Genomic DNA, 15527 nt, shown 5'->3' with positions numbered 1-15527 from the left:
TGTTCTAGAAAAATATTTCAATTGTGTTAATGATTCGTTCAAGAAAGGAAGCCAAAGTGGCTTGAAAACTAAAAAGAAAGCACAAGTTATTTTTGTTAGTAGTATATTTCCCTAGATAAGTATCTTTGAGCTACTATTTTTATTTCTCTACTCCAGGATACAGAAAACTATAAACCTCTCTCCATAACTAAGTAACAGTTAAGATTCTGTGTATTAGAGCAAGTCATATAAATTACCAGGTAGCAGAGGTTTTCTTCCCATTTGGTCACAAGAAGAAAATCATTTTCAAAGAGCCAGACTGAACTGTAGAAATATTTACTCTGAAAGATTCAGGCCCCATTTATAATATAAGATAATCTATAGCTTATGAAACTGATTAAATATCAGTGATCAATTTTATCAGACTGTGCCTCACAAGAAGCAGATAGCAGTTAGAAGTTCTAGAAATTATATATCTCTGTCCAGAATTCAGGCATTATAATTAAAAAGGTAAAGCTAATTTCAGTCAGACAACTTAGTAGACTATTTTTGTTTCAGAGATAAGGCTGAATCATGTCATTTGATTTGTTGGTTATTTGGGATACTTGTTCTCTAGAGATAGCTGAACTAAGCCTGTTTCATGACTTCTGAAGGTACCATTTACCATATTTTACCTCCCCAACAGGTAACCTTCTCAATAGGGCCTGAAAAGTTTTTGCAGCTCTGACCATTGTAACCATTGCAGCTCTGACCATTATGAGAAGTTCCTGCATGAAGTTACAGACCTTTGATACACATTCTGAGTCCCACAAAGAGAATCCCCTTTCCCTGATTATCAGATTGACTTTTTAAATAAAGTGATCTAGAAATGGTCTTAGCTGAAAAAGAGGACTATCCCTGTGGGTGATCAGGCACGTTAAAGCCTCCTTTGGATGCCACAAATTTGTCAGCTTTTTCTACCTGTCTTAGATTTCTCTTAGTAATTTGTATTACTATTACTAAATTGTTTTCATTATCAGGATCTATTCTGAGATCAAATTACTGAGACAAAGTCTGAGCCCAAATCACGTAATTGAGCTGAGATAGACAAGTCATAATTTGCTGTGAATTAGCCAAACTCTAACACTTGGTTCATTCACCAAGAAAGGGGATATACGTGATATCAGTGTGAACAAAAATGTCCCCTGGCACAGAGAACTGGGTAGTTTTTCTTAGAAATTCGGAGTGGATAGGCACCCTGAAATATGTCTAGCACAATTATGTCTTGTATACTTAGACAGTAGAATGTGCTAATAAATTTTCAGGCAGCTTTTAATAAGAGAAATGAAAATAAAGAAGTTTTTACTTAACTAGTTAAAATAATGAATCATACTATACCTGACTATCCTATTCAATTGAGTTTTTCTAAAAGTGTGAAATATTTTTATAGAGAATATTATTTCTTACATAAGCATCACATGAAAATTACAAATGACTTTATAACTGCAGTAGTTTTGCCTTTTTGTGCAACACTATACGTAGTTTACAAAGCACTACCACAATTACTTATCCATGAAATTCTTAAATTGATCCTGTGAGTTGGTATACAGTCATTTTCACATCTGTAAAATGGAAATGCAGACATAGGCACCTAGAAAAATCATATTCCCATTTGTGGACGACTTAGGACTAGAACTGTATTTCCCAACTTGTAGTTGGTGCTTTTCTCCTCCTCCGACCCCTCCACCACACCCCCCCCACCCGAAATATATCTCATGCTGCTGCTGCTAAGTCACTTCAGTCGTGTCTGACTCTGTGCGACCCCATAGATGGTAGCCCACCAGGCTCCGCCGTCTCTGGGATTCTCCAGGCAAGAACACTGGAGTGGGCTGCCATTTCCTTCTCCAATGCATGAAAGTGAAAAGTGAAAATGAAGTCGCTCAGTCGTATCTGACTCTTCGCGACCCCATGGACTACAGCCTACCAGGCTCCTCCACCCATGGGATTTTCCAGGCAAGAGTACTGGAGTGGGTTGCCATTGCCTTCTCCAATAGATCTCATAGTTGCATATAAAATTGGCAAAGTAGTCAGTTTGGATCAGAACTAGGTTTAGGGAAGCTACAAGGCAGGAAAGATTAAGTGGGACAAGACCTCAAACCTGACAAAAGTAGTATTACCTCTGAAATTTGTTAGAATGTTTTTCTTTATTTAACACTTATATTTTGTACAAGTGTCAATTTTGTAGAAAATTGTTTGGGGGCTATAATAATAATGGGCCATAATAATCACAGATATTCACCCTAGCATTTTGTGAATGAATGAAGCTGTTTGAACACTTGCAGTATCTACTTGTCCACAGATGGCATCCTCCCTGGGTCGAGAACAAGGTTCTGTTTCTGGGCGGGGGAGGGGGGCGCTGGAAGGGTTGATAAAAAATCATGACAAAGATAGTCAGAAAGTGAAAGGTTTCAGAGTGAAAAGCTTATAGGTTATTATTTATTGCCCCCTTGCTGCCAAATCAGGAACAACAGACTAAGAATGATGGTTAAAATTCAAAACAATAATTTATAGCCCAATCAGATTTTAATAAAGCCTGAAATTGAGGATGGAGGTTGAATATTAAATGAAGGGTTACTAAACTTTAAAACTCTGTAATTTATATATACTACCCTACTTGGCCAGCTCAGACTTTAGTGAAATTCTAACCATCTATGTCCCAACTGAATGAAGACGTACATGCCTCTTCACCTTGCAGGATGCTCTGCTGTTCAGCTGCTCTGTCAGTTCTTAGTGGGGCGGATTTCCATGTATGGGGAGCTTCTCTCCTAGTGAGTTAGAACCAGGGATCTGTTGGTTAATTGCCTACAGAATGATGTACATTATTATCAGAATTACCAGCTTTTATTAGTGCATAAAATAAAATTGACTTTTTATATTTCAGTTCCTCTTAATACTGCCTTTAAAATATTTTTTCTAATTCTCAAGGTAATTTATAAGATTTTAAAAGGCCCGTTATTTTTATCTTTACTGACTTAAAATGATTAGGAAAACGAGTGGTCCTGATGAAGACATTTCCTCTGGATGGGGAGAAGGTGGGCAGAGAAGCGGCATTATTTATTGTTCCATCAGTTGTTAAAGGTAAAGCCTTGTTTCGTCTTGTGAATCTTGGTGTACCTTCGGTGCTAAGCTAAAGTCTATGGAGGAACTTAGGAATTTGCAGTCATAGTTACTATTGCAATGCTGATGTAAAAATCATGTTTTTAATATAATGGAAGATGGAGAAATTTGTTACTTAATGACATTTTGATTCCCAAGTAATATTCAGGCTTCTGGACTAATCATAAAGTTTTTGTTGCTGTTTTTAAAAGTAGAATAAAGAAGTGAGGAAGGAATCTATAATAAAAACAAAAAGTTTTCAGGTTATAATAAGGGATTTTTCAGACTGTGCTATATCAATAGAATAGAAATAAAAATGTATGTATTTTGGAAAATTTAACAGATTATCATCAGAACCTATCTTGTATTTGGGATAAGAAAGTATCAGTAATAGTTTTAAAATACTCCACCCAACAATAATGGTAATATTTAAAGAACTTAGATCTAATGTGAAAATTTAATTTGAGCTTTGACAAGGAATTTATCCAATTATCCTGGAATGATAGAAAAAATATTGAACTTCAGTCAGACCTGCAGTCTACTAATTTTTTGTTATGGGCAAGCCACTTCTTTAAGCCTCACCTCTTTATAAGATAGGTGTCTGCTCCTGCTTGATTCATTGTGCTGGAAGAACCCAGTGAGGTATTAGATGTAAAAATCACTTTGGAACCTGTAGAGTACTGGCCTCATGTAAGGTAGTAATCATACTGATGATATATTAATGGCCCAGTGTGGGCATCTCATCAGACTGTTGCTATGCAGTATTTAACATATATTTTAGCCAGCTCTGCCATTCCAGATTTCTTTTTCCCAGCCATACTTAGGTTAAATAGTTCAGCATTTTACATGATATTGGAAATCTTATTAATCAGAATTTTACAACATTGCTGAGCAAGAGAAAGGGGAAACAATTTCTGTAGTCCTCAGTTCAGTTCAGTCGCTCAGTCGTGTCCAACTCTTTGCGACCCATGAATCACACCACGCTAGGCCTCCCTGTCCATCACCAACTCCCAGAGTTCACTCAAACTCATGTCCATCGAGTCGGTGATGCCATCCAGCCATCTCATTCTCTGTCGTCCCCTTCTCCTTCTGTAGTCCTACAAGATTCTAAATCCTGCATTCACCGAGTTGGACAAGGTCACAGAGCTGGCCAGCCCTTGAATCTAAGTCTTCTAATTACAAGTCTAGAACAACTTATACTTATCATTTTTTTTAAACATACTGTATACGTTTAAATAAAAAACACGCAGTTGTAAGCCTTTTATATGATGGCATAAATCTTCATTTTTCTTTTTCAGATAATACTAAATATACTTATACTCCAGGATGCCCAATTTTTTACTGCTTACAAGATATTATGCGAGTCTGTAGTGAATCCAGCACTCACTTTGCTACACTTACAGCAAGAATGTTAATAGCCTTGGATAAGTAAGAACTGCCATTAAAAATATTTTTTAATAAATCAAATACATACTCATAATAGAAATTAGCTTTTTGAGATAGAAATACTTTATGGATGAAAATAATAAAATTTATAATATATATGTTATAAAATGGTAAGTTTTTGAAGTATAATATAAAAATTTTAAACCCCAAAGATAAGATTGTCCTGATTTGTTTGCAACATGTTAATTTTATTCTTTGAAAGTGACAAAGATTGCCCTGGCTTAAGAATTAAGATTCCTTTGTTATAAAACAAGATTTATTATTGATTTACCCTTATTAGTGAACAAGTCATTTAGCTTGTCATGCCTTTGTCTTGTAATAGCAGGTCTAATGTCACCTACATCTCAATGGTTTAAATTTTAAAGTGCTTCATGTGTTTGAAATGATTTTAATTATTTAGTGTTATATACATTTTTTTGTTATATGCATTTTAAAAAAATAGTTTGCTGTATCCAGTAATAAAACTTTTATTTACATTAAGTGAAAACTAACACTAATTAAAATTATAAAAATCTGAATGTAGTATTAGAGTTAGACATTAGTTTACTTTTTTCATCTTCACTTTAGAACAAATACTTCTACTGCCTCTTCTTTCTATTTTGTCAGGTGGCTAGATGAACGTCACACACAGTCTCACTTTATTCCAGCCTTATTCCGACCTTCTCCTCTTGAGCGGATAAAAACTAATGTTATAAACCCTGCATATGCTGCTGAGTCAGGTCATGCAGAAAACTCACTACACATGGGCTACAGTGCACTAGAAATAAAGAGTAAAATGTTAGCCCTAGAGAAAGCAGATACCTGTATTTACAACCCTTTGTTTGGATCAGATCTTCAGTATACAAACCGGGTAAGAATTTTGGCTCTTATTTCAAAAGATATTTCATTTCAAAATATAATTTATTTTTCCTGAGACATGCATATATTAGTAATTGTAAACACTGAAATGACATCCTCACTTAGCTGTGCTTTTATACTTAAGGTCATAAAGCTCTTAAACAGTTTTTGTTCTGTTTTCCCTTTCTAGGTAGATAAAGTGGTAATAAATCCATACTTTGGTCTAGGAGCTCCAGACTACTCAAAAATCCAAATTCCTAAACAGGAAAAATGGCAGAGGAGCATGAGCAGTGTCACCGAAGACAAGTACTGTTCTGGTTTTACTCCACTTTGCTTTTTTAAAACCCTATATTCTAATGTTAAAAAATTATTTTAAATGATATATGCAAATAGTATGCAATGTAATTAATCATTGTGTAAATGATTTGGTTTATAGCTGTTCAGTAATGTGTAGCTTTTATAGATGTGTCATATTTGTTTCAAAGCAATTTGAATTTCAGCAGTGCTGTTTTTGTTTGTTTTTCATGATTAGGGAACGACAGTGGGTAGACGATTTTCCTCTCCATCGAAGTGCCTGTGAAGGAGATTCGGAATTATTAAACCGACTTCTCAGTGAAAGATTTTCAGTCAACCAATTAGATAGTGACCACTGGGCACCCATTCATTATGCATGCTGGTAAACAGATTACTTATTCTTTTCTTTTTAGAAAGAATGAATCTTTAGTTATTAATGTTAGTGTTTCCTTTCAAAGCTGTTATTCCAGCCACTTTTTCCTCCACCATGTTTGTCTGCCTTCTGAGCTTTCTCTGTAGGAATCTTCGATTACTATGTGTGTGCCACAGCATCTGCCCCATTTGAGAAGTATCGTTACTGTTCTCAGGCATTTCTTAGGTCATGAAGTAGGATAGCTAATGACTAACAGTTCCACTGCTCAGCAGTTGGTCCCTTATTCACCTTTGCAATGTCTATTGTTTTGCACTGGACTTGTATTATGTTTGCTTATCCTTATTATAAAGTTTACGTGTGTTACCACCATATGACTTGACCTGCATCATGTTAGAAAAGTAGTCTTTTAGTTCTTTGGAAATTTGTAGTATCCATCCAAAAGTTTTCATTAGAATTAAAGCCTTTTTTGTTTGTTTTATGGACGCAAAGGGTCAGCTCTCGGGAGTGAGGTTAGCTCTCTCCACTAGTTGCCTGTGGAGTGCTTGCTCTTGGGCTCTTCTCACATGATCATACCTTCCCCTCAGCCTGCACTGCGTGCTTAAATCTATGTTCCTAGCAGTAGTTAACCATTTGCTATAGCCTGGCCTCTAGAAAGGACGTAATGAAGTTGTTTACCCTTATATATTTTTTATTTATTTTAATTGGAGGCTAACTACTTTACAGTATTGTGGTGGTTCTTGCCAGACATTGACATGAATCAGCCATGGGTGTACATGTGTCCCCCATCCCGAACCCCCCTCCCATCTCCCTCTCCACCTCATCCTGGGTTGTCACAGAGCACTGGCTTTGTGCATCAAACTTGGACTGGTCATCTGTTTCACATATGGTAATATACATGTTTCTATGCTATTCTCTCAAATCATCCCACCCTCGCCTTCTCCCACAGAGTCCAGAACTCTGTTCTTTATATCTGTCTCTCTTTTGCTATCTTGCATATAGGGTCGTCGTTAACATCGTTCTAAATTCCATATATATGTGTTACTATACTGTATTGGTGTTTTTCTTTCTAACTTACTTCACTCTGTAAATAGGCTCCAGTTTCATCCACCTCATAGAACTGACTCAAATGTGTTCTGTTTAATGGCTGAGTAATATTCCATTGTGTACATGTACCACACCTTTCTTATCCATTCATCTGCCAATGGACATCTAGGTTGCTTTCATGTCCTAGCTAATTGTAAACAGTGCTGTGATGAACATTGGGGTATGTGTTTCTCTTTCAATTCTGGTTTCCTCGGTGTGTATGCCCAGCAGTGGGATTGCTGGATCGTATGGCAGTTCTATTTCCAGTTTTTTAAGGAATCTCCACACTGTTCTCCATAGTGGCTATACTAGTTTACATTCCCACCAACAGTGTAAGAGGGTTCCCTTTTCTCTACACCCTCTCCAGCATTTGTTTGTAGACTTTTTGATAGCAGCCATTCTAACCAGTGTAAGATGGTTCCTCATTGTGGTTTTGATTTGCATTTCTCTGATAATGAGTGATGTTGAGCATTTTTTCATGTGTTTGTTAGCCATCTGTATGTCTTCTTTGGAGAAATGTCTGTTTAGTTCTTTGGCCCATTTTTTGATTGGGTCGTTTATTTTTCTGGTGTTGAGTTGCATGAGCTGCTTGTATATTTTAGAGATTAATTCTTTGTCAGTTGCTTCATTTGCTATTATTTTCTCCCATTCTGAAGGCTATCTTTTCACCTTGCTTATAGTTTCCTTTCGTTGTGCAAAAGCTTTTAAGTTAATTAGGTCCCCTTTGTTAATTTTTGCTTTTATTTCCATTACTTTGGGAGGTGGTGTCATAGAGGATCTTGCTTTGATTTATGTCAGAGAGTGTTCTGCCTATGTTTTCCTCTAGTTTTACCTTATATTTTATGGGAGAGTTGCTTCTGACTTACTGTTTAAAGTGAGCTTCTCTGGCTAGTTTGAGAAGTGCCTGCATTGTTTATTGCCTGTTAAAGTCCACAACTTTTTAGCTGCATGGCATTGAGCAAGTTACTTTACTTCTCCTCTCTGCATCTTAGTTTATTTATCTATATGTAAAATACAATAATTAGATCATTTCCAACTGAAAGTCTTTTGATTTCTCTAATTTCAATATTTGTGATTAATTAGCTAAATATATCTTTTCTCTATTGACAATATGCTATTTCCTTAAAAATATCCTTTATTAAGTATGCTAAATTTTTTTCTGCTTCCTTAAAAATTTGTTATTTTATTCTATAAATGTAACCGTAATGTTTTCCCATTTTAGGGAATTTTTATACTCAGATTTGAAAAGAGTTACCCTAAATCTTCTCACTGAACTTATAATTGTTTCTTCAGACTACTGGTAAATACTGGTAGCAGCAACAGTACCAGAAGAAATCACATGGTTTTCCTTGCGCTAAACAAAAAGAACTAGACAATATAGTTCAAACATCACGAATTGAGAAAGACAGAGCCAGTGAATTTTAGCTTCAATTCAGTTCAGTTCAGTTCAGTTGCTCAGTCGTGTCTGACTCTCCGCGACCCCATGAATCACAGCACACCAGGCCTCCCTGTCCATCACCAACTCCCGGAGTTCAGTCAAACTCATATCCACAGAGTCGGTGATGCCATCCAGCCATCTCATTCTCTGTCGTCCCCTTCTCCTCCCGCCCCCAACCTTTCCTAGCATCAGAGTCTTTTCCAGTGAGTCAACTCGTCGCATGAGGTGGCCAAAGTATTGCAGTTTCAGCTTTAGCATCAGTCCTTCCAATGAACACCCAGGATTGATCTCCTTTAGAATGGACTGGTTGGATCTCCTTGCAGTCCAAGGGACTCTCAAGAGTCTTCTCCAACACCACAGTTCAAAAACATCAATTCTTCGGAGATCAGCTTTCTTCACAGTCCAACTCTCACATCCGTACATGACCACGAGAAAAACCATAGCCTTGACTAGACGGACCTTGGTTGGCAAAGTAATGTCTCTGCTTTTCAATATACTATCAAGGTTGGTCATAACTTTCCTTCCAAGGAGTAAGCGTCTTTGAATTTCCTGGCTGCAGTCAGCATCTGCAGTGATTTTGGAGCCCAAAAAGTAAAGTCTGGCACTGTTTTTCCATCTATTTCCCATGAAGTGATGGGACCAGAAGCCATGATCTTTGTTTTCTGAATGTTGAGCTTCAAGCCAACCTTTTCACTCTCCTCTTTCATCAAGAGGCCTTTGAGTTCCTCTTCCCTTTCTGCCATAAGGGTGGTGTCATCTGCATATCTGAGGTTATTGATATTTCTCCCAGCAATCTTGATTGCAGCTTGTGCTTCCTCCAGCCCAGCATTTCTCATGATGTACTCTGCATATAAGTTAAATAAGCAGGTCAGGAAGCAACAGTCAGAACTGTACATGGAACAACAGACTGGTTCCAAATAGGAAAAGGAGTACGTCAAGGCTGTATATTGTCACCTTGCTTATTTAACTTATGTGCAGAATTTTAGCTTAGGAATCCCAAAATTACATTTGCCTGTATTGTTGCCCTTTCTGTGGCAGGACCTCATTTCCTTCTCTATTAAGAGAGTAGTAATACTTTCAACTACATATTACATAAAAACAGAAGTATGGTATAGTATTTAATATGCTTTGGAATGTACCTATATTTCTACCTACTGAATATTTTAGTTCCTTAAAGTATGGCCTAATATTAATTAGCAAATTAGTTAATGTCTCTAAGGATCTGTTTCTTTATCTAAAAGATGAGCTTAATTTTAGTGCTTTTTTTAAGATTAGAGGAAAAAATGTGAATAAATGCTTGGAATGGTACCTGGCAGTAATAAGCACTCAAAATAAGCACTGTTATTAAAGTATTATAAAAATTTAAAGATTTTGATGTCTGAATCTAAAATTCTTTCGTCTGTTGTATTTTTATTTGGATATTACTCCAATACACTGAGTATGAGTTTTATCCTTCAATAAAATCAAATTTCTATCAGCTGAAAATAATAACCAAGTTTAATACACCAGTAGTAGTAGTAATTCGGAGAAGGCAATGGCAAGCCACTCCAGTACTATTGCCTAGAAAATCCCATGGATGGAGAAGCTTGGTAGGCTGCAGTCCGTGGGGTCGCTAAGGGTCGGACACGACTGAGCGACTTCACTTTCACTTTTCACTTTCACACATTGGAGAAGGAAATGGCAACCCACAACCCACTCCAGTGTTCTTGCCTAGAGAATCCCAGGGATGGGGGAGCCTGGTGGGCTTCCATCTGTGGGGTCGCACAGAGTCGGACACGACTGAAGCGACTTAGCAGCAGCAGCAGTAGTAGTAATATCGGTCACCCTGCAATACTTTTAATAAAATAGATCATTTGATTGGTGTGAACTTGAATGAAGAGTGATTAAACTATTTAGTAAAGAACATAAATTACTTTATCTTGGAAATGTACTCCTACTTACTAATTAATACTAGGATTAGAAGGGGAATACTGAGCTCTCATCAAGAGACTGGGATGGGGTCTGTCTTTATAAGCTTAGACAAAATGTTTTATCCCTCTTATTCTGTCTTCTCATCCTTAAAGTGAGGGATTTTTATTAGATTATCTCAAACTTCTGTGTTAAAACTCCTTTTATTCCTCAAAATTACAATATCCCAGAAAACTTGGTTTATGTAAAGTAATGCCTAGTGTTATATACTTTACTAGAAGTTAAAACTGAAATTAAGAATTTAATTATTATAAAATAGCATATTAGTATAAATAGTAGAGTTTTCCAAATATATCTTATTTTCGAAAATAAAAAAGTTAATAAGAAAAGTAGCATTGTTTTACATTCTTGCATCATTTTACTGTCCAACCTTGTAGAAAACTCACATCTGATCCTGCCTTTAATTTGTTGCAATTTGCAAGTCAGGGAGCTTCTATAAAACTCCACTGTACACTTATGAGAAAATCATAGTGAAAAGGGCGAATAACATCTCAGTATTACTATGAAATATGTTCTACCTAGAGGACATGCTGAAAACCTTTCAGCGATCTTCCTGGTTTCCTGGATTAGTCTTTGAGGATCACTTAATTAAATCACCCCTAGGATTTCTCCAAGCTTTAGAAATTACCATACTGATGACAGGTGCCTAAAAACTTTTCTTTACCAGAATCACCATTTCCAAAACTATTTATTTTGGCTTTCTCCCCATATGGGTAACCTCTCAGCCACTCAGTAAATGTCTCACTGACATCTCATATTTTCTTACCTCTCTCAAATCAGTGTCTTCTCTCTCTGATAGTACTTGCAGGCTGCACATCATTGCTGGAGAGTGTTTCAGAACTCTGATGGTTTGGCTCCGTACAAATTATTGCATCTGATTTCATTCAGGCCTCCACTGCAGTGAGCTGTGTATTGTCGTTGTCTCACTCATCCTGTTAAGCGTTCGGTCCCCTATTCTAAACCTGGGAACTTCCTGGTGCCTCAGACTGGTAAAGAATCTGCCTGCATTGCAGGAGACCTGGTTCAGTCCCTGGGTTGGGAAGATCTTCTGAAGAAGGGAATGGCAACCTACTCCAGACAGAGAAGTCTAGCGGGCTCACAGTCCATGGGATCACAAAGAGTCAGACACTTCTTTGCACTTCCTGCTTTTCTGTACTTTCTTTTTTCTTGTCTTCAAACATACATGAATCCTCTCCCTACTTGAAAAATAACCTTAATTTGAACCTGCTGCCTCTTCTAGCCACTGTCCTGTTTCTTTCCTTCCTTTCACAGCCAGACTTCAGTGATAATGGGACCATATTCATTGCTTTCTCTTTTTCAGTCTTCATGAACCTTCTTAACCTTTTCTGAGTTTTTAATCTCTTTCACTGCTCTGCTACATTTAATGCTGTTGACCACCCCTTTGTTTGCAGAGCAAATGGCAGTTGAAAGGGCAACTATAATAGAGCTATAATGAAGGTCAATACAAATGCAAGATAATAATTATTATTGACTTACTGGTCTTCATCCTGTGACCCAAGCATGTTTTATATTAATAGTATAGAAACTGTTACACTAAGATTCAGAAAATAGGATTTAAACTGGTTAACCATGAGACTTTGGGCAAGTTACTTAACTGGTACAAGTTTCCTTTTTTTCATCTGTGCATTAGAAATATCTCTGCCTGTGAAGATTATTTTAAGTAATTATATAAGGAAGTACCTTGAAAACTTTTTAATCATACAGTGTTTTTTTATTTTAGTTATTTTTGTTATTACTTCTTGAATTGTCCCCCTCATTATCTTTTCCTATCCTGAAAGTATGTTTTTCAAGATGCATTTCATTGTTCTAAGATGCTCATCTTTCTCAGAAAGATTTCATCCATTCTCCCAGTTTTAACAGGCTCAGTTGGATGAATTTGTATATTCTGATACCTCAAGCCTTTGCCTTCCTCCTGAGTATCAAGTCTGTGTTTTCAGTTGCCAGCTGAACAGTTTAGTCACCCATTTTCTTAATTCATGAGTCAGTATGGAGAATGCAAAGATATAACTTTTAAGGAACATCCAGGCTGACAGAAATGTATATATACAAGGATGAAAGTAGATAATGAGATTAAAAAAGTCAAAGTAAAATGGTAAATTATAGTGCGAATATATAGGAGGTAGTTGGTAAACTGTTTCAGAGAAATAACAGAACTTAACCTGAAATAAAATCAGGAGGAGGAATAAAAGACATCTCAAGAATAGCTAAGAACAAAAGCAGTCACATGAATGAGAGGGGTAGGATACAAGCGGCAGGTTCAGGGCAGAGAAAAGCCAGAGCATATGTGAAAGGGAAGAGAGTTGACAGTAAATTGGTTTAGTTCTAAAGATGTGCTGTTTGCCTCTCAAATGCACCATATCTAAGAGCAAATTTCCTTTCCCTTTTTACCCATGTATTTCCAAAAAAAATGAATTGCCTTTCCACCATTGTATTGGATTGCAGCCTTATATAAGTCTTTGTAACCAGATGATAAATTCACATTCTTTGTACTCTTTGCTTACTTTTTTTCCTACTACCTAAAATATTTTACTTCTCTTCAGCATCTCTTCAGCTTTCAAATTGTTCTTCTATCAGAATACTTTTCAGGACTCTCTTAGACTGAAATCAACCTTTTCCAACATTTTCTAAAGCATCATTATATACTATTATGATTTGACAAATATATATATTTTGATTGTTACCCTCAACCGTTACTTAAATTTTACAGCATGGTATAACTTATCTCACGTGTTTGTTTTCCTCTGATTACATTAGAAGCCTTTGCCAGAGCAGAGACCATTTATCTTAACATATCTTTGTGTCTTTCACATTGCCTCATTCAACAGCTACATGTAAATTAGGCCTTGGGCCTATTGTAATAAAAAAAGCATTATTAAATTTATGAGTTACTTTCTCCTCAAAATATTTTTGACTAAAAATTTTATCTCCCTAATTTATAATTTTTGTATTATATTATGTATGATTGTGATTCTGTATCCTCTGCTCTATCTTGTATTTGAGATTATATTTTCTCCCAGTTGATCAGAAATAGAAACATTTGAATTAAATCATAAAAGTACTTCATAAGAGTACTTCATAAGAATTCCGTGAACACTGAAAACATTTACATAAATGTCTTCATTCTTGTTTTCTGCCATAGAAAAATCTTAGATTTCTTTGAGATGTATGAAATTTGGATTTTTCAAACACTTCATATGACTTTTGTAGGTGTTTTATTTTTTTGTAGGTATGGAAAAGTTGAAGCCACTCGCATATTGTTAGAGAAAGGAAAGTGCAATCCAAACCTTTTAAATGGACAACTTAGTTCTCCTCTTCATTTTGCTGCTGGAGGAGGACATGCTGAAATAGTACAGATCCTCCTAAATCATCCAGAAATTGACAGAGTAAGTTATTTTCCAGGCTTTTCTTTTTTTAACGTCCAAACAGTAAATAACTAGTAATGACACTTAAAATGTTTAATTGTACACTTGAGAGGTCAGCTGAGAAACGAAAATAAATTTAACTTGCTATATAGAATAAGTAATATGTATACTCTTTGCTTTTAAATTGTAATAGAATACACCTCACATAAAATTTACCATTTTCACCATTTTTAGATGTACAGATCAGTGGCATTAAGTACATTTACATTGTTTTACAACCATCAGCACCATGCATCGCCCAAATGTACATAAAATTTAGTTTCCTTTCATTTTATATAAAGTGTCTCCTGTATTGCAGGGAGTTTCTTGCCAATGAACTATCAGGGAAGTCCTTATATAAAGTGTATTTTCTAAAAACTATCTTAAAGAAGGAAAAAGATATTTTGGAATTTGTACTAACAAATTTGTAAAGGGAAAAATAATAGCTTTAACAAGACCTTTGTTGTTGCTATAAACAGAATTTTTGAAAAACAGTAGCCACAGTGATTAGTGCTTTGGATCTTTCATCTTTGGCTGTTCATGTTTACTTGAAGTATAGCATGCAATAAGTATGCTTAATACGTACTTAACATTTGCCAATAGTATTTTTAATGAAATTTTGATTGATATTTTCCCTTACTTGTATATTTGTGATGCTTTTTTTCTTTAACCTGCGATTTTCCCTTCACATTCCTAGCACATAACAGACCAACAGGGAAGATCTCCTTTAAATATTTGTGAAGAAAACAAACAAAATAATTGGGAAGAAGCTGCAAAATTGTTGAAGGAAGCCATTAACAAACCAGTAAGAATTAACTTCATAAATATTACTTAGAGCCAAGCATTGTATTTAAGTTGATAAGTAATTTGAGGATCTGTGGTAAGAATGGAAGGATGAATGTATGGATGGCTTCTTTACTACTTTTACTCATGTTTAGACATCATAGGTATTAAATTTGCTATCATCTCCTAACACTTGGGCATTTATTCTTGCATATCGAAATAAAAGTTTGCATAAATAAATCTTCCAATCACTTAAAATTAATCTAATTCCCAGTGTAATCTCTATACTTTATGTGCTGATTACAAATTGTAACCTGTTCATTGAAGCATCTCTCTCTACTTAGGCCTTCTAAATGAAGTGAAAGTGTTCATTGTTTAGTCATGTCCAACTCTTTGCAACCCCATGGACTGTAGCCTATCAGGCTCTCCTTTGTCCATGGAATTCTCCAGACAAGAATATTGGAGTACGTAGCCATTCCCTTCTCCAGGGCATGTTCCCAACCCAGTGATTGAACCCAGTTCTCCTGCATTTCTGTCTTTTCCGTCTGAGCCACCAGGGAAGCCCGTAGGCATTCTAAGCAATATGTTATATTTGTAAATAATCATATTACACATCATTCAGTAATTTAATTACTTATCTAGTTCAGATTCATTTTCCTCCTTAAGAATAGTGAATGGGTTAAAATAAAAGAGTTTCTAGTCTTTTATTTTGCTCATTCAGCTTGGCCTTTCCATCTATTTATGTACAAAATAATTAGCAGTGGCATTA

The 15527-nt window shown here is 35.9% G+C and overlaps 1 protein-coding gene across 3 annotated transcripts in view; it reads left to right on the top strand.

Moving 5' to 3' along the window:
* The window catches only part of KRIT1 (KRIT1 ankyrin repeat containing), a 42233-nt gene that overhangs the window by 8549 nt on the left and 18157 nt on the right, over positions 1 to 15527 (top strand). For all 3 annotated transcript variants that reach the window (XM_055420420.2, XM_055420418.2, XM_055420419.2), the window contains exons 4-10: positions 3004 to 3096; positions 4413 to 4542; positions 5167 to 5410; positions 5588 to 5703; positions 5930 to 6073; positions 13801 to 13957; positions 14673 to 14780. In XM_055420420.2, the coding sequence (XP_055276395.2) occupies positions 3004 to 3096; positions 4413 to 4542; positions 5167 to 5410; positions 5588 to 5703; positions 5930 to 6073; positions 13801 to 13957; positions 14673 to 14780 (992 nt within the window). The remainder of the gene's footprint in view (positions 1 to 3003; positions 3097 to 4412; positions 4543 to 5166; positions 5411 to 5587; positions 5704 to 5929; positions 6074 to 13800; positions 13958 to 14672; positions 14781 to 15527) is intronic.

The sequence above is a fragment of the Moschus berezovskii genome, chromosome 3 (assembly GCF_049115385.1).
Source record: "Moschus berezovskii isolate FMDL1 chromosome 3, NW_MosBer_1.0, whole genome shotgun sequence".
Taxonomy (NCBI): Eukaryota; Metazoa; Chordata; class Mammalia; order Artiodactyla; family Moschidae; genus Moschus; species Moschus berezovskii.
This window is presented reverse-complemented; position numbering and strand designations above follow the sequence as displayed.